The sequence below is a fragment of the Electrona antarctica genome (assembly GCF_951216825.1).
Source record: "Electrona antarctica genome assembly, chromosome: 13".
Lineage (NCBI taxonomy): Eukaryota > Metazoa > Chordata > Actinopteri > Myctophiformes > Myctophidae > Electrona > Electrona antarctica.
This window is the reverse complement of record NC_136794.1, coordinates 6977875-7004862: the sequence shown is the minus strand read 5'-3', so window position 1 is coordinate 7004862 and position 26988 is coordinate 6977875. Positions and strand designations below refer to the sequence as shown.

The 26988-nt window shown below is 40.2% G+C and overlaps 1 protein-coding gene across 1 annotated transcript in view; it reads right to left on the bottom strand.

The window, feature by feature from the left end:
- Positions 1-471: 471 nt before the first annotated feature.
- The window catches only part of LOC306935598 (uncharacterized protein), a gene marked incomplete at its 3' end in the record, with an annotated part of 51507 nt that continues 24990 nt past the window's right edge, over positions 472-26988 (bottom strand). Inside the window, exons 6-9 of the mRNA XM_079518695.1 lie at positions 19646-19690; positions 19436-19468; positions 17989-18088; positions 472-477 (exon numbers count right to left, since the gene is read on the bottom strand). Of these exons, the coding sequence (XP_079374821.1) occupies positions 472-477; positions 17989-18088; positions 19436-19468; positions 19646-19690 (184 nt within the window). The remainder of the gene's footprint in view (positions 478-17988; positions 18089-19435; positions 19469-19645; positions 19691-26988) is intronic.

The following is a 26988-nucleotide window of genomic DNA, read 5'->3' as shown; positions in this document are numbered from 1 at the left end:
CGCAAATTGATGAGTGGGGAGTCAATGGAGGGTATTGCAACTCTAGATTCATCCCATTATAAAAAAATCTAGAGTTGCAAATTGCGGCTAGGTGGCATGCTACTGTCTCTTGAGGACTTATAGAGTGGTAGGTGAGCTGTTAGCAACATGTGTTGGCGACATCAGGTGGCCCTCATTACCTTGTATTCAGATCAGTCTTGTATTGCGCCATATCCTGGTCTCCACTAGAAGAGACAAAAAGTAAAAAATAAAACTCACAGGCTGCCTATTAAAAATCACCCGTGCTGCGGGTTAAAATCACCCGTGGCTTCCTGTGAGGTTAGGGTTTGGGCATGGTGTCTGACGCATACATTTCAATTAATTGTCAACTGTCAAAGTTTAATTGAATAAGTTATGAAGGTCCCCGCATGATCTGCTTTTTACCTGGTTGTTGTGGTTTTCAAAATATTTAACACTGACTTAAGAAACTCTTCATCTCTAGATGGAAGGGAAAATAAAACACACATTAATGGGTTATTTGAAGTTCTGATTCAACCGACTTTGACCAACAGTCAACAACAAAAACACCTTTCGTTACACAGCATGCCAATTGAGACGTAACCAAAAGGCGATCTATATAGCTATAAGGGTGGCAGGTGAGCTGTTAGCAGCAGGTGTAAGCGAAACTAGGACGTTCTTACCTGGCTTTGAAGGATGCAATGGGGTCTTTCTGCAATCCGCTTGTAGCGAATCTAGCGATTAGAAGAAAAAACAAAGCATATAAAACTTCAAAGGAAGGGACTGCACACTCCAGGGAACAGAGACGGACAACTTACTGTATCATCAACTTTATTAGCATGCCGCGTTTCGTCAGGTGCTCGTCACCTGTAGACGCTGTATGGTGTGAAGTTTTATTTTATTAGCACAACGCGAAACCCAATACCATAGGGTGTAGGAAATCACTTTTTCTTTTAATCAAAACATATTTTTTAAGTTCCAGCAAATTTCTAATTTTCCCGCATATTTCGCATGTTCCGCAGATTTTACATTTGTTCCACAACTTTAGCAAATTCCCACAATTTCACAATATAAATTCACATAAAGTATTTTTGCCCGTGCTTTTTTTATGGAGGGTCTAGTTACTAGCAACCAGACTATTGTACTTGTAACACTTTATTATTATTTTTCATGCATATTATTCCACTGGAGTAACTTTTTTGATTCGCTACCCCTCCCACAGTTTTGAGTGTACGCACTTGAGCCATATGTCAAATTGAACGGCTTCATCGGGAAGGATGTGCTTGTATTTTGTTAAGAGAAATGTTGTATAGTTTAATTGATATTAATTTATTAGTGAATTCAATTTCCCCATTGAAATGAATGGGGAAATGCGAAAAATCACATTCAAGTATTTTTTCCTCTGAGACTGTAAGCACTATAGTTACAAAACTTGGAGGGTAGGTTCATAATAATTACTAAAATTAATTAACTTATGTTATCGGTCGGCCTCATGGTGGCGCTATAACAGCCCACTTTATGTTTTGGCTTAACTCTTGAACCGTAGGTCGTAAAATCAAAATTATTTTTCCCTGGATAAATAAATCCCCTCCGAATTACTTACATGATCACAGGGGTGACGCGACATTGTAATTGGCTGGCAATATTAGTGGGAGGGGCCTATGTAAGTGACTGCGGCAACCACACTTTGCAATTTTGAAAAATTGCGACCTTTCTAATACAGTGTTAGCTATTTTTTGAGGTGCAGCCACTCCATTGCCTAGCAATGTGTGTCCCTGGCTGGCTGGCCGGGCCCCTGGCTGGGTCCGTCCGAGCACGGAAATGGCGTGTTTTTTTTCACCACCAAGTGTCACTGTTGCGCAGTCTCTCACACACACACACACACACACACATGCAACCATGCTGGTTCTGGAGACCTTTCTGCCGGGATTCCAACAGTATGTGAAGTGTAACACAAAGAAGTATAAATCCTGGATAAGTGCTATGGTAACATTAGGGGAGCATACACAGCCAGGGCCAGGCCTAGGGTTGGGATTCGGAACCGGGTCCATTTCAGACCCGGTTCCGACATTGCGGATCCGGAGCCGGTTCCATCGTTTTTTTATTAACGGTTCCCCAAACGGTTCTCATCAGTCGTCATTTAGCTCCGCTGTGTCTGTGTGTGCATGCAAGCAGAGCCTGGGGTGACGTCACCCCACCTACAGAGTGAGTGGGGTCGGGTAGGATATGCCCACTGTTCTGTGCATTCAGCGACCGCCGCGGAGCGAGTGGGACACTGGGACAGTATGTCGCACAGATCTCTCTCCAAAGTGTGGTTAACAGAGAGGGAAATGACTGAGGCTGAGCAGTGAGCACGCAAAGTGCAATAAATGCGATGCTATAGTTCCCTCTGCAAAGGTTGTTGCAACTTGTACCACGTCCACATTGAGGAAACATCTCAAAATCAATATGCCTACACGAGTCCACAACTCACGAGAATAATCTAGGCACATCGCGTTTGTGAGCCATGCGGAAAGCCGTGCCCGCTCTCCCCGCAGCTTCACCACAGCCGACGGGGGACGATCTGATGCAAGGCTGGTTTACTTTCCCCAGGCTAGTAACGTAATAGAAAATAAAAACTAACGTCTACAGAGCTTTTCATTAGGCGTATTGTACAACTGGTGTTAATTTAGAACGCCAATGACTCGACGTCTTTCTGTCTGATATTTTATGAATCGCGTTAACTATAGAGCCAAATCAATTTGTCTGCACTTATTTTTTTACAACTTATAAGCAACTCAACTGCTTTTGATTTGGCTCTAAATGAATCGCGTGACTGTTGAGAGCCCAGCGTTTAGGTGCATATACCTCCATAGATGATTGGATGATTACTTTATAAACAGTTTGCAGAAAAAAGCACAGGAACGTAGCCTATACAGTTCAATACAAGGTCTGCTAAAATGATTTTATAATCCAAGAAAGCACTATGGCTTGTTTCCATTAGGGTAAGGGGTCCTTCGTATTACATTAATCTGAACATTAAAGACAACATTTGTCACCACAACATCATTATTGCAATGTGTACTGTATATTTAATATACAGTAGGCTACAAATTGCAATATACAGTACAAATTGCAACAATGATATTGTTGTGGTGGCTAGCTGCTGGTGGTGGTGGTGAAGTTTAAATAATAGTGCCACCTCATAATTGTAAAGTGCATTTTCAATAATTTAATTAATGAATTTGTGTTTATTATGTACTTGGTTAGGTTAGTTATAATATAAGCATAATCTATGTCAGAAAAAAGGGGGAAAAAATAATATTAGGATCCGTTAAGGGAACCGTTAGGAACCGGAACCGTTAACACTCCCAACGCGGATCGCGTATCAATACGTTATCAATTAATCAAACGTCGGGTGCGGATCACGTATCAATACGTTTCAATCACTTTTTTATAGAATACTTTCATTCATCTTTTTACCCACCCGGACAATGAAGAACCATCGCCCTATCATTGCTGCTTACTCCCGCTCACGTGATCAGAAAAAAAAACAAAAAACAAAAACCCCCCTCCCCTCCTGAAAACAGGAGGGCTGGCCGCTTTACGTGTAGAAGCCAGTTGAACGCTGAACGGAACGCTGCCTATTGCCTAAACACATATGCACCAGATCGGCATTGCAATGCATAACATCTGCAACACACATGGACAGATGCATGTTTCCTTCTTCATACTGTAGCGACCAAACGATCCCCGAGCCTACAATACTACGAACTAACCACAGTATCGAGGGGCTGCCACGACAAGACAGTGTTCCGTTGGTGGATCACGTATCGCCATGCAGAGCCGTCATAATCGGAGATCGCTCAGACGTGTGATTGTAACGCTTTTTTATTCATTATAATTGTAGTGATAAGACCGCAATGAACGCGTCGGGGACGTAATCGACCCGGGTGTAATGTATAACGAACTTTTCCGCGACCTAAACCGTGGTGTTGTCATCTGTGGAAGTCATTTTTTCCTTCTCGTCGACATCACAGCCGGGTGACGCTTTTTTCCCCCTCCATCGCCCCCAAGCTGCATGCCCATAGCCTGGCTTGGCCAGCCTCATAGCGGGGATTCACTGAAGATTCTTCCCCGGAGGAAACATCAGTGAACCCTCGCTATGAGTCTGGCCGTGCCAGGCTAGCATGCCCAGGCATGTTCCCCTACACTAGCTTGAAAAACAAAATCAGCTGATGACAACGCGTTATACTATAGTTCTGAACCGAACGGTGGAATGGGACTTTTTATAGCCGTACGGATCAAGACTTTTGCTGCCCAATGTGCCCATGACCCCCCCCCCCCCAATGTTACTGCGATCAAAACAATGAAAGCAGTGAGATAGATTAGGCGAGGCGGCAATCATCATCAAAAAGAAAGCATAGTTATGAAGGTTTATAGTCAGACATTGACAGGCAGATATAACAATAAACACAATAAATATGCTATACATCCTATACATCGAATGAAAGCCCTGAATGTGTACTTTTACGAGGAAAATAGTAAACATTGATCCCATGTACAGTTTGTCATAAATTGGATACTGGGTGGATGCACATTGCGCCCACCAGATATAACTGCAGAGAAGACATGGACCCGAACTCAATATTCACAAAATAAGGCCTATAGCGACATATAAATACTATATACCGTATGAAACAGAAGACTCTCTGCTTTCATAAGGAAAAAAATTGTACTGTAATAATAAAAAAATCACACCCCTGTGAAGTGAGCAGTGCAACTCTACTTCTCTACTTATTCACTACAGCTCGCTATATACGGACTGAGGCAGAAAGTCATGTAAACCTTTTATTTACAGTTTGGTCTGTAAACTTCTACTGTAATAATAAAAATCACACCCCTGTGAAGTGAGCGTTGCAACTGTTCTGTACTTATTCACTACAGCTCGCTATATACGGACTGAGACAGAAAGTCATGTAAACCTTTTATTTACAGTTTGGTCTGTAAACTTCTACTGTAATAATAAAAATCACACCCCTGTGAAGTGAGCGGTGCAACTGTTCTCTACAGTTGCACCGCGCAACTATAAAGAACAGTTGCACCGCTCACTTCACAGGGGTGTGATTTTTATTATTACAGTAGAAGTTTACAGACCAAACTGTAAATAAAAGGTTTACATGACTTTCTGCCTCAGTCCGTATATAGCGAGCTGTAGTGAATAAGTAGAGAAGTAGAGTTGCACTGCTCACTTCACAGGGGTGTGATTTTTTTATTATTACAGTACATTTTTTTTCCTTATGAAAGCAGAGAGTCTTCTGTTTCATACGGTATATAGTATTTATATGTCGCTATAGGCCTTATTTTGTGAATATTGAGGAGTTCACGTCCATGTCTTCTCTGAAGTTATCTGGTGGGCACAAGCTGCATTCAATAACCAATTACTGTCTAACTGTAGATGGGATCAATGTTTACTGTTTTCCTCGTAAAAGTACACATTCAGGGCTTTCATTCGGTGTATAGGATGTATAGGATATTTATTGGGTTCAATTTTATATCTGCCTGTCAATGTCTCTGACTTTAAACCATCCATAACTCTGCTCGCTGTTCAAGATAACCACTTCCAGGCAAATGCAGGTGTTGCAAAAAGGTCAATATCTCCAGAATGGAACATGGTAAAATCAAAATGTATTTTTTTAATTGAAGTGGACAAGTTCAGCTTTCTTTTGATGTAGGCGTGTGATTCTCGCTATAAGAGAACATTTTACTGTGGGCCCCCGAACAAGGCCTTTGTGCAATGTTAAACGGCAGCAACATCCAAATAGGCCTGTTGAGATCTTGCAGCAATCAAAGTGTTAAGAGGGATCCGGGAAGGATCCGGAACCGTTAAAATCCTAACGAATCTCAACCCTAGCCAGGCCCCCACTCGGCACAGCCGACCATAGAAACTGTATGCATGTCTGACCACAACAGTGTCTATCTCATGCCAACGTACAACGGTCCATATTCAAATCCAGTAAACCAGTAAAAAAGACAGTACATGTGTGGTCTAGGGACGCAACAGAGGAGCTAAAAGGATGCTTCCTATGTACTGACTGGGACATTTTCTTTGAGGATGCAAGCATTGACACAGCCACCGAGGCTATTACAGCTTATATTTATTTCTGTGTTGAAATGATAGTGCCACAGAAAGTAATTACTAAGTATCACAATAATAGACCATACCTCACGATACGAATACGAATGAAATCAAGGAGTGTATAAATAAGAAAAAGGTGGCCTTCAGATCGGGAGACACGGCAGCCTTGAAGGCTGCACAAAAGGAACTGAATATACAAATGAGAGAAGCCAGAAAGAAGTTTAAGGAACGAGCGGAACAGGACGTGGCCAACTCTAACACAAAAAGACTCTGGGACTCCATCAGGGAGATGACTAATATGAAGTCGGAGAGAAAGCCCATCTTTGCTCTAGATGAGAGTGCCAGAGCGAATGAGCTTAATAGTTTCTTTATGCACTTTGAATGTGATACTTCTCAGGGATGCTACGAGGTGATTAGTGAATTGAACTGTGATGCTGTTAATGACAGGATGGTAATAGATCAGGACACCGTTTGTAAAGTGTTTAAAACCATACAGACCGATAAAGCGACAGGGCCAGACGGAATGCACGCTTTCCTGTTGAATACGTGTGCTGAGGAATTAGCCCCAGCCTGGCACAGGCTTTTCCAACTAGACTCACATACAGTGCCTGACATTTGGAGAAAATCAGTGATAGTCCCAATCCCGAAGAAAGCATGTCCACTCGAGAATAACGATTATAGGCCTGTGGCTATACCATTCTAATGTAGTAAAATCACTGGAGGATCCTGACAGAGGAATCAGAGTTCCTCTGTCAGGATCCTCCAGTGCTGGAGGTAGGACATCGACTAGACCAGTATCAATTTGCATATTCTAAAAAAAAAAGCAGTACATGCGATGCAATGTACTAATCTACAGTAGTTTATCTCACTTTGAAACACCTGGAGAGTAAGGTAGCATACGCCAGATTACTTTTTATCGACTTCAGCTTGGCCTTTAATACTATACATCCAGACATTCTGTTGCGTAAATTAGCTCAGTTGAACGTGAACCCCTTTATAATAAAATGGTACTTTTCTTTCCTCTCTAGGAGACCACAGAGGGTGAGATTTAACTGTGTGTGTTCTCAGAGGAAACACTGTGTAGTAGAGGGGTGCCCCAAGGAACAGTCAGTTCCTCTTTTCTGTTTACCTATCAAAATGCTCAATCAGAGATTGCCGAATGCACTTTATTGACTAGTTGCACGTTATCAAGGGAATGTGTGCAATATCCGTTTTGTATGTTGGGTGTTTCATGGTGTTTTTCCTTTTCTTATGAGAACGTGTATGTTATTTGTATGCAGCTGTGACTGTCACCAAGACAAATTTGAACCTTGAACACACACACACACACCAAATGATGTACAGTGTGGGTGATGCGATGTAATAGATCACATTACTGATTGGGAGGGAATTGTCCTGTCTCGCTATAGCGCATGTAGGCTACGCTATCGCAAACAGCAGATTTATCCCCCAAAAAGCATGTTTTTGCAATAAATGTTGTAAAATTCCGCTTTTGCGGCGCCCCCTATGGATGCAAATGGAATTGCTTTGGGCTCTCCGTTGATTAAACCACCCTCGACATATGAAATTTGGGGTTGATTGGACATTCCATTCGTGATTTGTGTAATTTTGTATGAAACAGGCCCCTCCCACTAACTTTGGACGCCGATTACAGCCAAACGATAGACTATGAAGATTCTGCCTGGTGTTTTAATCGGATAGGTCCAGAGATCATGTGTAACGATTTTTGTGAGATTTGCACAAAAGCTGTAGGTTGAGCAAAAAGTGTGTTTTGAAGAAAAGTCAAAATTGCGAAAAACCAAAATGGGCCTATATGTGGCATGACCCAAGGAATACAGGGAAAGTGAAATCTTGATTTTACAACCTACGGTTCAAGAGTTATAAGGCAAATTGTAAATTTGTTATTAATTTACACTTTGTTAAATGGGAAAAGGGGCTTCGTTAAGACCTCCATATTATTATGGTCGATGCCTGTGTGAAAAGTGGGAGCGATTGGTGCAGGGAGTGAGGAGCTACGACAGTGTTTCTGACACACATTCATTTATTCAGACATTGAGTTAATTATAGTATTATTATTATTATCATTATTTAACCAATTAGCCATAGTATTAACAGGTTACCATTTCCTTAACCGTTTCCATGCCAGTCCTGTAGGTGGTGCTACCTCACAAAGTGCCAGACGTTTTTGACCAAACAGCTAAAATGGCCGACAATCCGTTCTGGTTCAAACTGTAGTAAAAATCCACTAGCTTTTTCACTGCACAGTAATGGCGGAGGATCGTCTGGGGATATAGTTGTTGGCATATCCAAGTCAAATGAAGGCCCGAACATCACATTTTGAGCAGATTAAGAGCCATACTGCACATAAAGACTTTGGCCGTTTTTAGGTGGACGCGACCGGCCGTTAGCTAAAAATGCTAAAACATGCTAATTAATTTCCTTTTTTCCCCGGATTATGCGGAATAAAACAAATCTCGGGATCTCGGGCGTGGCATCGATATATCAATCTCGGGATCTCTGGGGTGGCGCTAAAACGGTTAAACACGACGATTATATACAAATTAATATATCGAATCAGAATGAAAACAAGAATGAATTCATTATTAATAATAACCAGCAGCTTCCATATCTGTGTGTTTAATACAAGGGGGGTCCCCGCGGAGGTCTGTGCGGTGTTCCGCGGCAATGTTCCCTCTAAAAGATTTTCGGTCTGAGTAAACACTCAAACCTTCTGAGCAGACATCAGCAACTGCTGAGCAAACATACATCACCTTGACACCAAGTAGCCCACACTTCACACAGGTGTTTTTTTTTTTTTTTGTTGCCAAATGGATTTTGGGAGTGAATCAATGAATAGTTACATAAGGCTACGCAATACAAGTTACAACATTTTTGTTTAATATCAGGGTGGTAGGGTAGCAATTTGAGGAATAATCAGGTAGTCTATAGTGGTTGTCAACCTTTTCCAAATTAATGCCATATTTTTTATCCGTTCTAAATATACCTTAAATCAGTGGTTTGCAAGAGTTTTCATATTGAGGTCCATTATTTATTCTGCATTTGAGCCACGGACCACCATCTGATGACATTTAGCCTTCCAGACCCAAACTAAAGAACTGTACTGTGTTGATGAAAACAACATGTTTTCTACATTCTGTAATTCTGTAGAGTTCTTGTAAATTAACGTAAGTAATGCAGATGTGTAATAATTATTCAACTCTTGAGTGTTAAATTGACCCAAATAGTAGGGGGTAATACCATCATGAAATGGCTAAAATCGTTACGCGGTGGATAAAAGCACCATTTGGTACACGCACTCTTTAGGGTGTATCTCACCATCTCAGAAGGGGTGCCCACATTTTTAAACACATTAAAGGCTTTTTTAGGGGAAAATCCAAAATGGCCGCCAGAAATGACCTATTATACCTAAAGGTGATATAATTCTGAAATTTTGACTGATTGTGCCAAGTATAACCTTCACATTTATAGTTATTAGACTAATATTAAAAGATTTGGCAAAAAGAACCCCTGACAAATGTCTTAAATATGTTTTAAACAACTTTAAATGCCAAATTGACTTAAAAACCACTCGGAATGAGATGACCTTCCACATTAATCCCTTTCTGAGTGATATATTGTCAATGCCAAAAATATATAATTGTTTTTAAAAACTTTTAAAAGACCATATGAATGATTACCAATAGATAATATATTGTAAAAATATTCATATGACCAGAGATATGCCCTCTATTGGGGCACAACTCCTATCGTCAAAAAATGGCCAAATCGTTACGCGATACAATCGATACAAGCATGACAATCGATACACTCGATACAAGCATGAAATTTGGTACAGATGTCCCTTGGGTCATCCTAAATCATCCTAGGAGTGCCCAAAAAATCTTTAACAGGAAGTGAGTTATGTAAAAGATTCAAAATGGCCACCTAAACTGTTGACAGTTGACTCAAAAGACACCAAAATAATCTCCAAAAAGCATACAATTTGGCACACATGTCCCTTGGGTCACCCTAAGACATCCTAGAAGGGGTGCCAAAAACTATCTTGAACAGGAAGTAAGTTATTGACAAAATTGAAAATGGCCACCTAGCTAGGTGGCCATTTTCAATTTTGTTGGTTGGTTTTTGGAGATTCTTGGTGTCTTTTGAGTCAATCGACAACACTCTAGGCGGCCATTTTCAATTTTGTCAATAACTTACTTCCTGTTTCAGATTTCTTTGGGCACCCCTTCTAGGATGTCTTAGGATGGCCCAATGGACATGTGTACCAAATATTAGGGTTTTTGGAGATTCTTGGTGTCTTTTGAGTAAACTGTCAACAGTTTAGGTGGCCATTTTGAATTTTGTCAATAACTCACTTTCTGTTTAAGATTCTTTTGAGCACCCCTTCTAGGATGTCTTAGTGTGACCCAAGGGACCTGTGTATCAAATATTATGGTTTTTGGAGATTCTTTTGTTGTCTTTTGAGTCAACTGTCAACAGTTTAGGCGGCCATTTTCAATTTTGTCAATAACTCACTTCCTGTTTAAGATTCTTTTGAGCACCCCTTCTAGGATGTCTTAGGGTGACCCAAGGGACATGTGTATCAAATATTATGGTTTTTGGAGATTCTTTTGTTGTCTTGAGTCAACTGTCAACAGTTTAGGCGGCCATTTTCAATTTTGTCAATAACTCACTTCCTGTTTAAGATTTTTTTGGGCACCCCTTCTAGGATGTCTTAGGGTGACCCAAGGGTCATGTGTACCAAATATTATGGTTTTTGTAGATTCTCTTGTTGTCTTTTGGGTCAACTGTCAACAGTTTAGGTGGCCATTTAGAATTTTGTCAATAACTCACTTCCTGTTTAAGATTTTTTTTGGGCACCCCTTCTGGGATGTTTTAGGATGACCCAAGGGACATGTGTACCAAATATCATGCTTTTATCCGCCGCGTAACGTTCCAGACGGTATTACTCCCTACTAAAATGGACCCACTTGGTTTCATTGTACACTCTCAAGAGTTAAGATATATAAGGGTTCATTTGGTTACCAACTCTCCATCATTTAGCTGGGGATAGGGTGTGCACCTGCAAGTCCTCAGAAAGGAGGACACTTTTGTGGGAATGCCCCCCCCCCCCAGATATTATTATTATTGCACCTGATTTCCAACACCATAATCTCCAGCATTATTATGTCCACAGAGAACATATATGTGCTAACTAAATTAACCTTTTAAAATGATAGGGTACCACAAAGGTCATTCATTTTATAATCAATTTATTTTATTTCATGTTTAGATATGTTTTATGTTTAATCTCTTTCTTGTGGGTTTCTTATAGTCTTATGGGCATCGGTGTAGGACATACTGATGCCAGTAGCCTATAGACCAATAATTTGTTTACCAGTGGTGGAAAGTAACTAAGTACTTTTACTTAAGTACTGTACTTAAGTACAATTTTGGGGTATTTGTACTTTATAAGAGTATTTCCAATTTCTAGTACTTTTACTTCTACTCCACTACATCTCAGAGCCAAAATTTGTACTTTTACTTCAGTACAATTATTTGAAAACTTTAGTTACTAGTTACTTTGGAGATTTTAATTTTGATTAGAAAACATACATTAACCACTTCAACCCTATACATTTCGGCCATTTGAAAATAGCCGATCTACAAGCTCACAATGCGTCGCGTTGCGAATCTATTATTTTCAATAGATTTTGTACACATTTTGAACTATGTGTACTTCTACTTTTAGTACTTTAAGTACATTTTGATGCCGATACTTTTGTACTTTTACTCAAGTACATTTTCAATTCTGTTCTTTTACTTGTAACGAAGTAGTTCTAAATTGTAGTATTGGTACTTTTACTTAAGTAAAACAATCGAGTACTTTTTCCACCACTGTTGTTTACAAACATTGGGACTGGGCGCACGGGTGACTGTTTCATGTAATCAATTCCCAACAGATCTCCAAACCTGTTGTTTTTGGGGAGCGCTGGTTTCAGTCCATTCAACCTCCTCTTGTGTGTTGGCTAGTGAGGTGCACCCTAGGAGACATTTATACTTCAAAGCGCAACAGTATTGCGCACAGAGAACGGCTCATATACAATATCACATCGCATCGCGGATGCGACTGTTGTGAGCTTAGAGGTCTACGTGCGCGACACCATCGCGGGACGAAGCATAAATTATACTTGATGGGCTGCACGTGTGCGTGCCATGGACAAACTGGCTCTGCTGCCGTGATCATGAGCGCACCTCCCGTTCTTATGACAGCGACTGGAGGTGTGGTTTTGAGGACAACTGCTTTGAATTGCTATTGTTCAAACGCAACAGAAACCAAGGATTATATATTTCAAGGGCGAGAGATCACAATAAAAATCCTAATCATTCTTCCTCCACACTGGGAGAAAAACAGCATCTGAAAGTTTGATGGTGCATTTTTTACACGTGAGTGCAGTTAGAACTTTTCCATTGCATCTTATGAGAGGTGGTGTTCTTCTGCTGCCTTTATGCGCGCGCATGCTGTTGCTTATCAGTGTGACGGCGTCTATATGTTCACAGTGCTTTAGCCTCCCTTTCTTTATGATGTCGAGTTTCTTGCTCCATTGCTCAATAAATGTAGTTTTTCCATTTCGGCATACTTTGTTTATTTATCTCTACATTAACTATACTGGAGTGATTGTGAGAGCACATATCCCACAACAAACAAACCGACTCTCCCACTGGCAGTGTTGGCAGAGTTTGAAAGAGAAACAAGCAACCATGGCTCTGAAAACAATCCCAAAATAAGCCTGACTAGGCTTAGTAGGCTATTTTATAAAACAAGCCCAGAGTCTCTTATAAATAAGCGGACATGGCAACACTCCCAACGTCTCCTCTGTCTCTGTTTATGACAGTGGGAGAGCAGCGCTGCAGAGATTTTAATCCTAAAACGACGTAAATGAGACATATGACACAAGCACTGTATATGGGAGAATGCTGAATTAACAGTTGTCATGTTGCACACATGCGTCAAATAGCTGTTGTTTGCGGTGCCCTCGTTGAAAACAATGTATTTCCAACTCCAGTGCTCTGTTTCTGCCCCCTCAATATCCTAACTTTTATGGCTCTGGGTCAAACCGCCGCGATCATGGGAAATGGCTGGGAATGTGACAGGCAGTCAAATGCCCAATGCGAACTTTATGATGTTAATACTGATAATAATAGTAATAATAACTAATAATATTGATGTAACTAAGAGATTCGCTGAGTTAGCTATATTTTATGTACAGAGATTTAGAGGGAATATGCGAAATCGTGATGCGGCAATTCCTCAGCCAGTCCGCGGTTTCTCCGAGTGGAGTTTTCGAGATCCCACTTTGTGGAGTGGGCGGTGGCCTCCAGGCGTGCGTGCGTGTGTGTGTGTGTGTGTGTGTGTGTGTGTGTGTGTGTGTGTGTGTGTGTGTGTGTGTGTGTGTTGGCGGCTGAGCCAATGGCGCGAGGGGAGGCAGTGTTGCCAGGTCCGCAAATTATAAGCGAGTTGGAGTGTGTGTAAGTAGTGTGTTGAAAGGTGTTTTTTGTGGGCTTTTGAAATATGCGGACTTGGCAACCCACTCAGCAGCAAGACTAGCGGTGTCAGTCTCCCGGTCGCAATTTTCCCAGGTAAACACTAACCAGGCGCTTCTCCGAAGCTGCTGGTAAAAAACTGCATGGTTGCATCCTAGTAGCTGGCAGAAAAATAATGAATGTGAGGTCCTTGAGATGAAAATAGTTGAGAACCACTGGTTTAAATAACATTAAACAAACCCAAAATGAATCAATCAATTCATTCATGAGACTTTGAATTTCTCGTCAAATATAAACGTATGAAAAGGCTACTACAGTGAAGTCGGCTCTCGCCTTTCCATGTTAAAAATAGTCATACAAATCAGACCAGTCTGAACTGAGTGTTGCTGTACTTCTTGTGTGTGTGTGTGTGTGTGTGTGTGTGTGCGTGCGTGCTGGCTACCACCACTCCAAAATCGTGGAAATAACAGATATACAATCCTCTCAGGTGTTCCACTTACATTTCTTGATGCCCAATGAATGACAAATACAGTAGGTATGCGTCATCGATCTCTCTCTTACTCCGGTTGTTAACACCAGTAGGCAAACTAGATAGATAAAATAAAACACATTAATGGGTTATTTCAAGTTCTGATTAAACATATTTTGAACAACGGCAGTCAACAAAAACTTTTATTTCGTCACACAGATTGCCAATGAAGACGTGACCAAATAGCAGATCTATATAGCTATAGATCTTCCAAGTGGCATTAGGAGGCACTATTTACTATTTACTACACTATTACTTACATCGCTATTGCTTGAACTGTTGCAAGAAACGGTGAAATCATGCTAGATAGAGATAGATGGAAGAGAATATAAAACACATAAGTGGGTTACTTCAAGTTCGTATTCAACAGACTTTGACCAACAATGGGGAAAAAAAGAAAAAAATACTGTGAGCAGGCAAAACTCAATTTGGTGGCCTTTTTGTGTGGCCTCAAGTCAAAATAAATCATTGTCTTCATGTAAGTAATCAACTGGGGAAGTTTCATGGTAATAACTATTTCATCTTTTATATCCTATTTACTTCATGTGTACCAGTAGGTGAAAATAAAAGGTTTAATAGATATGAAAAAGCTACTCATGTGGAAGGGTTATTATATATTAATGTACGTATATGGACCCTATAAACAATGCAATATAGCTGCAAGTGTCTGACACTTGGTCTTTTAATTTGTTATTTGCGTTGCCTATTTTGATTTACTTTATTTTGAAACATCCTGTCCTGACACGCATAACTGAAGCCTGCTAGCTTCACTCACCCCCACACACAGCCAGAGTAACCTTGCGTCACCAGGTTTCCACCACAGAGGAAAGCCTGGTCTGTGTTTTTAAATCGCTGTGATCCGGACTAGATCGGAAAAAATAAGAATAATCCTGTTATTCCCGTTTGTGGTTTACGGCTTTTTCGGCCTCACTTTGTTCTGGTTCCCCCTTACTTACGCATAATCGCAGGGGTGACGTGGCATTGTAAGCCACTGCGGCAACCACACTTTGCATTTTTTTTAAATTGCGACCTTTCTAGTTCTATCACTGTATTGACTATAAATTAACCATTTCATTGGTCATTGGCCTTTAGGAGGGCCATTCAAGCCGCAAGCGGAGCCTGCAGCACCACCTCCGAGCGGTCGGACTGTGTGGCCCTGTCTTACCCTAATGAGACTGATCGTGGGTAGCTACTGGAACGTATGTCGGGACTTGATCACCCCGGCTTGGTCACCTGAGTGAGGGGTATGTTGCGAGAACCGAAACCCAGATGACCTTGGGATACATGACTGAGGATATGTCCCAGGTAAATCCATGCAATGTTTTTACATTCTTAGTTGTTCTATTTATAGTGACTCATAGGAAAAGACCATGTGACAACCGGATATAGTCTGGTGACCACCGGAGAGACGGGTGACAGCCGGAATGTAGACGGCACCCGGGAGCCGTATGGGGAGGCGCCCCAGACTGTCTTCGTGAGGAGGTGGCCCAACAGCCCAGCAAGGCATTTAGGAGGGCCATTCAAATGGCCGGGCCGGGCCGAGCCTCGGGTTCCGTAACTCTCAGGCAGCAGAGAATAGGTACATATCCCTGTGCACACCGTGGCATTGAAGCCTAACCAATTAACCAAGGATAATCAGTGACCTTTGGATATACAGTAATTCAATCTCAGAGCTGCGTGTTGGACGCTTGTGAATGTTTTGAGCTGCAATGTTAATTTAAAAGACTGAATGCAGTTTCACAAGTTTGTAATACGCTATAAATCCAGGAAAAATACATTCAAAGTGGAACAAACCTGAAAAACATCGGCATAATAATAGTAAGCGCCACAAATATTAGACGATCAGCTCATCTGATTGCAGTAGTGCAGTGGCTTCTATAGCTCCTGGAACACTTGGCTATCAAAACAATACTACTGGGAATCTGCCATATGTGTGCATTACCAATGCACCATGCGCGGCATTCAACTTGACGGGCTGCTACTTTTCTGTGCGAACCGAAACAAACTGACAGCGAAGCCAAAAGGAGGCGGGCTCTGCATATACATCAACAAAGATTGGTGTACAAACTGCTCGCTGGTTAACAGCTACTGCTCTGGTGAATATCTGACTGATAAGTGTCGGCCACAATATATGCCAAGAGAGACTACTGCAGTGTTTGTTGGAGCTGTTTAAATCAACCCTAAGGCTAACACTAATGAGGCACTAGGGGCGCTACATGACAACATCTGCACACTACAGAATAGGCACCCGGAGGTGCCTCTATGTGGTAGGGGTGAATACAACCATGTTGATCTGAAGGCCATTCTACCCAGGTTAAAGTTGTAACCCAGGGAAATAATATACTTGAAGGAGGCATATAAAGCTGTCTCCCGCCCCAAGCTGGGCCTTTCTGACCACTTTTCAATTATGTTGGTTCCCATCTACCAAACCAAACAGAAGATCATCACTGTGTGGCCCAATTGAGCAGACTCTAAGCTCCAAGACTGCTTTGAGCGCACCAAATGAAACGTCTTCAGAGGCAGCGACGCCACAGGCTGGTGGTGTGGACCTGGAGGAAAATATATCTGTCCTAGGCTATATAAGCAAGTGTGTTGATGATGTCACCATCACCAAGGTTATTACTATCCATCCTAACCAGAAACCCTTGCTTTTTTGCACTTTAGGTTTTTATTTTATATGTAGTTTTTAGATTTATTGTATCTTTTCTGCCTGAACAGGACCTGAGTAATAAAATTGCATTCTGTACTCTTTATTATAGAATGACTCTCTCTCTGGTTTTTATTGGGTTTTCGGGACCTAAAATGATGATAATTGTTGGTCTGCCAGAGCCTCAAGCCAGCCAGTAGGGCAGTAGGGGTCAGGCCTAATTTTCAGGCCAGCTGAGAACTCTATAATGGACTTCCATCAAGAGTAATTTTCAGAGAGCATTCAAGCTATTTAAGGGATGCACATTATAGATTAATTTATACATTGATAGTTGATAATCTAATTGATTGATTAATCGATTAATTGATGAGCAGTTTTTTTTACCAATAGGAAAAGTTGTCTAAAACAAAAAATCATTGCAGAAACATAATTGCTTTGATGTATATAACATTAACGAGCGTCATCGAGCATCAGTTGGACACATACAGACTCCATAAAGCACTGCAGAGTCTTATTTCTCACTAAAAGCCCTCAAATGTGATGTAATATGATTAAATTAAGGATTACGTCGTTATGGTAACCTCATATTTAATATCACACACCACACGTGACTTTAACTTTTTATTATTTTTGTATTATTATTATTATTTAATTGAATATCATAAATTTAATCAAGTAAATTCTTGTAATGACAATTGATTGTAGATTATTGTTAACAATTCCAAAACCAAATCATGCTGAATGCCATCTGCCATCACTAGCTGATGTGTGACTGATTTATAACTGTTACTTTATACTATAGGTCCTAATTTGTCTAATAAAAGAATACTTTCCTAAATCTGCAGACAATTCATACATGATTCATATGTAAACTAGACAGAAATTAATCTGCACATTACTGTGCACAAATGTACAGTATAAATTGATTGTGTTGAATCATTTAAGGTCTTCCACTTCTTACTTTGTATAGAGTATGCGCATGCTTAAAGTGAATGGCACATCGAGTGGCAAATCGAGTGGCAAAGCAACATGCAAAGTGAGTTTAACATTGTTTAATGTCGTTTAATGCAATCAGATATGACTTTTCTGTGTGGATGTATGGGCTGTGAAGGCCAGAAAGTAGTTTTTTTGCCACTCAGTAGGCGTTCCTACATAACTTCCCGGTTTGATGATGATGTCACGCGCATACCATACATTGCCTCCATGATTCAATTCAATGGTTGCCAGTGTCTTGTAGAATTCACACATCAAACTAGAATGAAGAGAAAATAAAACACAAATCAATGTATTATTTCAAGTTCTGAATCAACAGACTTTCATTCAACAAAAACACCTTGACACACAAAATGCCAATGGAGACGTAACGAAATGGGGGGGGGGGCGCGCGCGCGCGCGCGCACACACACACACACACACACACACACACACACACACACAGTATATTCCATGTGGCGTGCTACTGCCCCCACTGGCTCTTTAGGTGGCAGGTGAGCTGTTAGCAGCCGGTGTTGGCTAGAAGAGAAGAGTATATTGTTCTGAACATGATCATTTCAAATGTAAAATTGATCTTGCCTGTTCTCCCCTGCAGAAGTAGCATTTAATTGCTGATCTGTTTAATTTATTACCCCAAATCGAATAGTGACCAATCAAGAAAACACACACAAATACTTGGTGCTAGCAAAATATAGCCAGGAGCAATATTTTATACTAATTCAAACTCAACCCCGAGTTTCATTACACTTTTGACTGTACCCTGTAGTGTTTCCATTTTCTGCCAATGTATTCAATCAAGCAATTAAACCAAATTTGATGATGATGATGACGACAACAATGGTTCGTCATACTGTGTAAATACTATGATACTGGCTCTAAGCCGTAGCAGGCAGCTACTTTTGGCCCAAAATAGCGAAAAGCGTTGAGAGCTTGTAGATCAGCTATTTTCTGGGCGCAACCCTGCACTCTTTATCTACTGGAGATGTGGTGTACGGCATGGATTTGGAAAAAAATTGTTCAGGAGACTATTCTGCTGAATGCTGCTTTCCGGTATGGCATGGAAAGGAGAGGAGGGTATTTGCATTTCTTTCACCATAGTAAATGCTACATTCGTGGTCTGGAGAGGGCAGTTGTTTTACAGACTGGTAAAAGGGCAGGGGCTGAAGCCCCCTTTGATATCTATGTGAGCAGGGTGCACACATAAATATCAAAGGAAGCTTCAGCACAGCGCTAGTACTATTTCAGCAGTATGTTTAACTATGTTTTATTGTGTGCAATACAACAACTAGGCTTCTCACTATCGATCAGTAGGGTTGACTATTCGAAGGTCAGAATAAAGGGGATAGTGTAGATAGTAGATAGTTTTGCGTCACATGTCCATAAACTATAGGTTACGAAGGTAACCCTGGTTAATTAATTAGACGAGCAAGGAAACTCTCTTTAAATTAACCTAATCCTAACCCTATGCATACTGTTAAATGCCTAGTGTCTATGCATTATTATTCCACCCCCTGTGACATTATGTGGGTCTATACATCATGATCAAACATCATTGTCACGTTAAAAGGCACCACTCACTTGACATGGGTGTGATTTTTTGCCATACCTTTTAGTGCCATCGTCCTGGATAGTTAACCGACTAGGTAGAAGAGAAATTAAAGCACATTTAATGTTTTGTTTTTTTCATAGGCAAGGCACTCAGGCAATCAATGAATACCTTTGCAACCACTACATTAATGGTAATGATTTCATACAGCTTATGTCCACAAATCCGAGCTATCACTTTAAGGTTTCGGGTGTTCTGCTTGTTACTTACTTGACGACTGAGAAGTATTCTTCCTTGTCACGTTCCACTGCCGGGCTAGATGGAAGAGAAAATAGAACACATTGATGGGTTATTTCAAACTCTGATTCAACAGACTATGACCAACAGCAGTCAACAAAAACAACTTCCATCACACATAATGCCAAGGGAGACATAACCAAATAGATCTATATAGCTATAGATCTTCCAAGTTGAATGCTACTGCCCCCACTATCTCTTGGGGACTTACTCCATACCCGACCAGGGCCAGTGAAATCTGTTTCTGTCATAAACAGATTTTTGAGAAACATGCATCCCTAGACATTGTCCTGCTATTGCTATATGAACATAATTTATATCCAAATGCAGCGTAGAATGTCCACTTACAGCCAAAAAATGTTTTAATCTTCTACCATGTGCCATTTCAGAGTTCTCAGCAATCAAAAGACAGATTGGGGCCACAAACTACACCAGTATGTTGACATGCATGCTGCATTGTAGAGGCTGATATTTTGATAATGCAATTAATAAAACTGTACAATTACACTCGACAACCTCAGGTTTAATTTGATATATGGCATGAATATGTCGCTATAGTAGAACCTAGACTAGAGGTGTTTGAAACATTCAACTGCGTCTCACGCTAATAGTAGTTTTCAGAAAAGGGTACACATGGAGAACAAGCTTTATTTATCTTTTGATATCTACATAACAAAACATGTTATCAACTCAGTTTATTTTTCCCATGAATCCAGACATTCTAAAGTTTCTTTGGATATATTCCGTGTTCATAATTATAGGTCCAACAGAATTAAAAAATAATAATGAAATAATTGGCAGTCAATGGCCAGCACTGTCAATGGCAGGCTTGTGAATGGGGGCCGGCAGTTAAAGAGTTAGGATATTCAATGTAATATTTAATAAAAATTGTCCACTAAAACAGAGGTTCCCAACCACCGGTCCACGGACCGGCACCGGTCCGCGGGACATGTGCCACTGGTACGCGAGAAGGAAATCACAAGTGAATAGTTGAAGTTGACTCTTCAACTCCTCCTATGATCTTCACCCGTTCATGTGTGCACAGCCACGGAACAACAGCTGCAGCCTATTATATCACGATTGCGCTAATGAAAAACGCTTCACGGTGACGGTACAGGATTATAATTTCCTGTCAAGTATGTATCAGAAATTGATGTTACCTATGTAAAGTAGGCTAATGCGTCACTCGCGCATGTTTAACGTTTTCCAGATGTCCAAAAGTAATTTATGATAAAGAAATGAGCCTAACCTTTTTTCATTGTTGATATAACGCCATTTAGGTCAATGATATTTGATATAGGCTAACATTATGTGATATAATAATATAGCAGCGGGTAGGCCTATTTAAGGGCCAGTCAACTGTCATCCGTGAGAACGTGTTTTGGTACGACATGATGCACGACGCAACCCGCCCAACCCCCCAAAAAAGAAAAACACTTTGTATAGAGAATTTATTAAAAGAACTAAAGAGGCAGAAGATTAATATAAAAAATATAAAAATAAAAAGGACAACTTTAGTTTTTTTCAACCCAAGGTTCATGTTTTAGGTTGTTATTAGAGAAACTAAAAGGTGAGTTATTTTCTTTTCATTTGGTGTTTTCTTTCGTTTTAGAGATTTTAGCTGTTTTTGACGGGGGGCGGGGGCATTTGAGCATGGGGCTAGATATGTATTTTTTTACAACATTTTATAGCGATTTCTTTTTTAATTACCAGACTATTGTTATTGTACATTTGGATACTTTGCCGCACTACTCCTCCCACAGTTTTGCCGCACACTCGTCAAATCGACCGGCTTCATCGGGAATCGTGTGCTTGTATTTTGCTAAGAGATCCGTTGTATAGTTTAATTGATATTAATTAATTAGTTCTCCATAGACTTATAATGGGGAAATCGAAGACTACATTTAAGTATTTTTTTCCCTTGGAGACCGTAAGTGCCATATTTACAAGACTTGGGGGGAGGTTCATAATAATTATGAAAATTAATTGAAAAGGAATTACATAAGTCGGCCTCATGGTGGCGCTATAACAGCCCACTTTGCGTTTTTCCCTGTAACTCTTGAACCGTAAGTCGTAAAATCAAAATGTCTTTTTCCATGGATTCCTTGGGTCATGATGCATTTCCACATATAGGTCACGCCCATTTTCGTCAAGGAAAAAAATCCTGCAAATTTGAATTTTCTCCAACACACTTTTGGCTCCTCCTCCTACAGATTTTGTCCAAATCTCACAACAATCGGCACGTGATCTCCGGACCCATCCAATTAAAACGCCAACTGCAGAATTTTGGTAGTGCGTATCGTTCGGCCGTAATCGTCGTCCGAAGATAGTAGGATGGGCCTATTTTACAAAAAAATCCATAAATCACGAACGGAATGTCCGATCCATCCCAAATTTGAATCGCATGTCGCGGGTGGTCCAATCAACCAAGTTCCAAAAGCAATTCCATTTTCATCCATAGGGGGCGCCGCAAATGCCAAAAATGTAACCGTATGGTGCAAAAACATGATTTTTGGGGGATAAATCCCCTTTTACTTAGGCATGATCACAAGGTCGACGCGACATTGTAATTGGCTAGCAACATTAGTGGGAGGGGCCCATGTAAGCGACTGCGGCAACCACACTCTGGCAGCAACCAGACTATTGTAACACTTTATTGTGGGCTCGCAACAGCGAGCACACACTAGTTATTGCCAGTTTATATTTATTCTTCCACTTATTGTGGGCTCGCAACAGCGAGCACACACTAGTTATTGCCAGTTTATATTTATTCTTTATTCCGCCACTTTTTTCGTCCTCCTACTTCTTCCACATACTTTATGCTAGAAATGTACTTCAAACTTCAAACTGTTCAGCTCTTTGCAGTTATTTATGCTTGTATTTTTATTTTTACAATTGTTTATACTTTTTTAACTTAACTTTTTTTTACATTCTTTATAATGAGAGTCGATGGAAGAAAGGTCCCATTTTTCACAGTTCACTTTTTGTGCTCTAATTACTCTGTCATACTTTCACTTTGAAACTCCATTCAAACTTTAAAATGTTCATCTATCTTTGAATTTTCATTGGTGAAAAGGTTGTTTTGAAAATGTTTATACTTTTTAAAATATTTAACTTTATTTAAAAAAAAATTCTCTCATAGACAATGTATGGGATTTTATCTCTAAATCAACCTCACTTTTGCAGCCTCATTACTCTGGTATACTTTGTTGTAGAAACGTGATTTAAACTTTAGCAAGCTCACACGGCTGTGGACTTTTTCGTGGTTCAAACCGTATTCGAATACGTTACACGGTTTTTCCTAAATCGCAGTTCAATCGCAGGCCGTTTCGCCTAATCAGTGTCCCCTTAGAGTGCGGGGCCTCCTTGAGTAGAGTGTGGAAACTGAAATTCTTTCCTTGGAAATTTACCAAACAAATTGTCGTCCGGGCCAAAATATTCACTTTACACAGATGTTCTTTGGTCATTTTGTAGCCACACATGTCCTCTTTCACACAATGTAACCACCAAAGCACAGATACATACAGAATGTGAACTACGGCCTTTTAAGTGACACAAATACAGTCAAGCTGCCCATTGACCTCCATTGTATAATTCTTACGAGGAAATGATCGTGAAGACAATTCTTAACTCGCTCTTATAACCACATTTCCGATCGTACCAACACCACAATCGCACATGTTGTACCTCAATGTCTCAGGCCACTCACAGCGAAAAAAATATTTGCATTCGACATTCGAATTCGAGTTGCTCTGCGAAACCTTGTGAGCTTGTAGGTCTGCTATCTGTGCAATTAGGCTCTACACACAGTCACAGACACACGCATGCATGCACACGCACGCACGCACGCAAAAAAAATTATATAAGAAAAACTTTTTAAAAAACTTTAAAAAAAACTTTTAAAAAAATAATTTAAAAAACTTTTTAAAAAACTTACTAAAACTTACAAAAAAAAACTTACAAAAAACATATTAAAAAAAAAACTTTAAAGGAAAAACTTAAAAGAAAACTTAATAAAAAAAACTTAATAAAAAAACTTACAAAAATAACTTACAAAAAACACTTTAAAAACAACTTTATAAGAAACTTTAAAAAAAACACTTAAATAAAAACACTTAAACTTACAAAATTCAACCTTATAACCTTATATAGCTTGTGGAGCTGGCACAATAATCAATCACCCACTTCTTTACACTTTGATGTAAGAATAAAGTTGAATCTACTATGGACGTACAATAATAGGCTTCATCATTTGTCATCCTTGCATCTGTGCTGCTGACTGTTTTATTTGTTCTGTCAAGTTCAAGCTCTCAAAAGGTTAATCACTAGTTTAATGTTTGTATTATGCTTAAGTTATATTTCACTAAACACTATAGTTGTATACATTCTACAAATACTTTTGTAATCATTGTGTTTATGCTTTTAAAGATGGGCCTAAATGCTATTTGAACCTTTTTTTACATGTAAAATAGAGACTGACATTTTGTCGGGACTCCCGCGGGACACGGGATTCCCGCGGGATTCCCGCGGGATGGGATTCATATTTTTAATTATCCCGTGATCGGGACGGGACGGGAATGAAAGTTAACGGGAGCGTGCAGGAGCGTGAATGACGTTGGTCGCGCTGCCAAGTTCCAACCAAAAGAACAGAAGCACCCATTTTTGTTGTAGTCATCTTTCTGTGAGCCAACACTCTTTTGACTTGCTGACACAGGTCAAAAGAACTACATAGTTACCCATAATCCAGCAGTGCTAGTGCTGCCTTCCACAACACAAAAAACTCCTCCATGCAATCCAGTCGGGCTGGACGTCTTTTACAGTTTTATATGAAGACATCGCAATGCGGCCGTGTATGATTCTGCATCGCGCCAGTGCCGTGATTTAATCGATTATTTATAGCCAGATCATCCTGATGCATTTGTTTCCCCTGGCAGTGGCAACGTTGCAACTTTCAATTGTGATGCTACGTTAGCTACATGCTAACGCTGTTACTGTTATCTAGCTCCCTGAACAGCTGTCTGAGCGAATGTTCTGTGGGAGTGGGACAGGACAGGAGTGAAAATCCACTCCCGTGTCAGTCTCTAATGTAAAAGTATGCTATTCAATACAATTTCTGTTAGCTCATTAATGCTTTTATATTTATGCTCCATTGATTGATTGATTTTATTTATTTATTTTTTTGTTTACCTTTTCTTAATTCATCAAGAATACATTGTAAAGCATTATTCATACATTACAAATCATTAGTAGACACAGTTATAACTTTACTTACTTTATTCTGCCACTTGTTGGGCATCATACTACTTCCACATACTTTATTCCACTTTATGCAGTTATTTATGCTTATACTATTCTTTTTACAATTTTCTATACTTTTTAACTTTTTGTATTTATTTTTTTACTTTTCCTTTAGCTTTAATACCTTTTCTACTGTACGTCATACATTGCGTTTTTTGGCGAGCCCACGCAGTTTCACCAGGAACTGCTTTTCTAGTTCATGCATATTATTCCACTGAATTAGTCTTTTTTTTGACTCGCTACTCCTCCCACAGTTTTGACTGTACGCACATATCTCAAATTGACCGGCTTCATCGGGAAGGATGTGCTTGTATTTTTTTAAGAGAAATGTTGTATAGTTTAATTGATATTAATGTATTAGTGAATAAAATTTCCCCATTGACATGAATGGGAAAATGCGATTTTTCGCATTCTCACATTCAAGTATTTTTTCCTCAGACTGTAAGCACTATAGTTACAAAACTTGGAGGGTAGGTTCATAATAATTACTAAAAACGCCCATTTGCATCATGATAGATTTTCCGCCATTTTGAATTTTCTCCAAAACACACTTTTTGCTTTTCCTCCTACAGATTTTGTCCAAATCTCACAAAAATCGGTACACATGATCTCCAGACCTTTCCGATAAACTCGAACGGCGGAATTTTGATACACAGATGCATATCGTTCGGCCGTAATCGTCGTCCGAAGTTAGCAGGAGGGGCCTACTTTATAAAAAACGCCAAAAATCACGAACGGAATGTCCAATCCATCCCAAATTTGAATCACTTGTCACGGGTGGTTCAATCAACCAAAAGCCAAAAGCAATTCCATTGTCATCCATAGGGGGCGCCGCAAATGCAAAAAATGTAACCGTTTGTCGCAAAAAAACATGATTTTTGGGGGATAAATTCCCTCCAAATTACTTACACATGATCACAGGGGTGACGCGACATTATAATCTGCTGGCAATATTAGTGGGAGGGGCCTATGTAAGCGACTGCAGCAACCACACTGTGCAATTTTGAAAAATTGCGACCTTTCTAGTTAACCTATAGTGCAATTTTCCATATCGTTATCATTTGGCTATATGAAACAGAAATGAGACATACCCCTTACCTTCTGCATGGGCATGTTCAACCTCAACATGGCCAATAAGGATATTCAACACTGAGGTGCCCACAATGTTTACGTGCCCACTCTTCCTGCACCCTTTTGCAATTGTGAAATGCCACCGAATTCATAATCCTTGCCCACTTTGCTCCTGTCTTTTCTTTATATGGAATGAAGCCCCAACATGTGAAAGCTGATGTGCTTTTATTGTGAAGGGAAACGTTTCTGAACGTCATAGCCTGCATATTTCCATGTGCTGAAAATAGCTTATCTACAAGCAGGGTTCTTGCACCAATTTGAAAGTAAAATGTAAGACTTTTTAAGACCTTTTTAAGACCTCAGCGAATGTAATTTAAGACCCAAATAAATTACGCAACTCGCAACAATGTCTTCCTATATTGAAATTGGCTAATTGTTGGGCGGGCGGCGAGCCAGTGGGAGGGCCAGCAGACCACCATGGCCCATCACCATTACCTTTTTTAACCGATATTGATAACATCCTGCTTCTCAAGACCGATACCGATAACTGATAATAAATACAAATGATATATATATCACTCATTCTTGATGTGACAGGTGGGACATTAGGACCTGGGAGCCGCCTGCCCAGAGCAGAGCAGAGCGGTAGCTTGACAGAGCCTCTATGTTAAAACTCCCGTGAGATCAATGAAGCTCACGTTTGTTCTCGTTCTGTCGTGTGCATGTAGCGTCAGTGCCTAGCAGCACCCGTCGCGTCCGTGTAAATCAATTTACCAAGGTATGTTACAACAAAGGCTTACACATTGTAGTCTGTTGCATTTAGTATGATTTAGAGTTGTAGATACTTATTGTTGTTGTGCTTCTAGAAACTGTTGGTGCTGTTGTGGGGCTAGGCTGTACAGAGCAGACTACACTTGGACCCAGTGTCCACACACACTATTTAACAG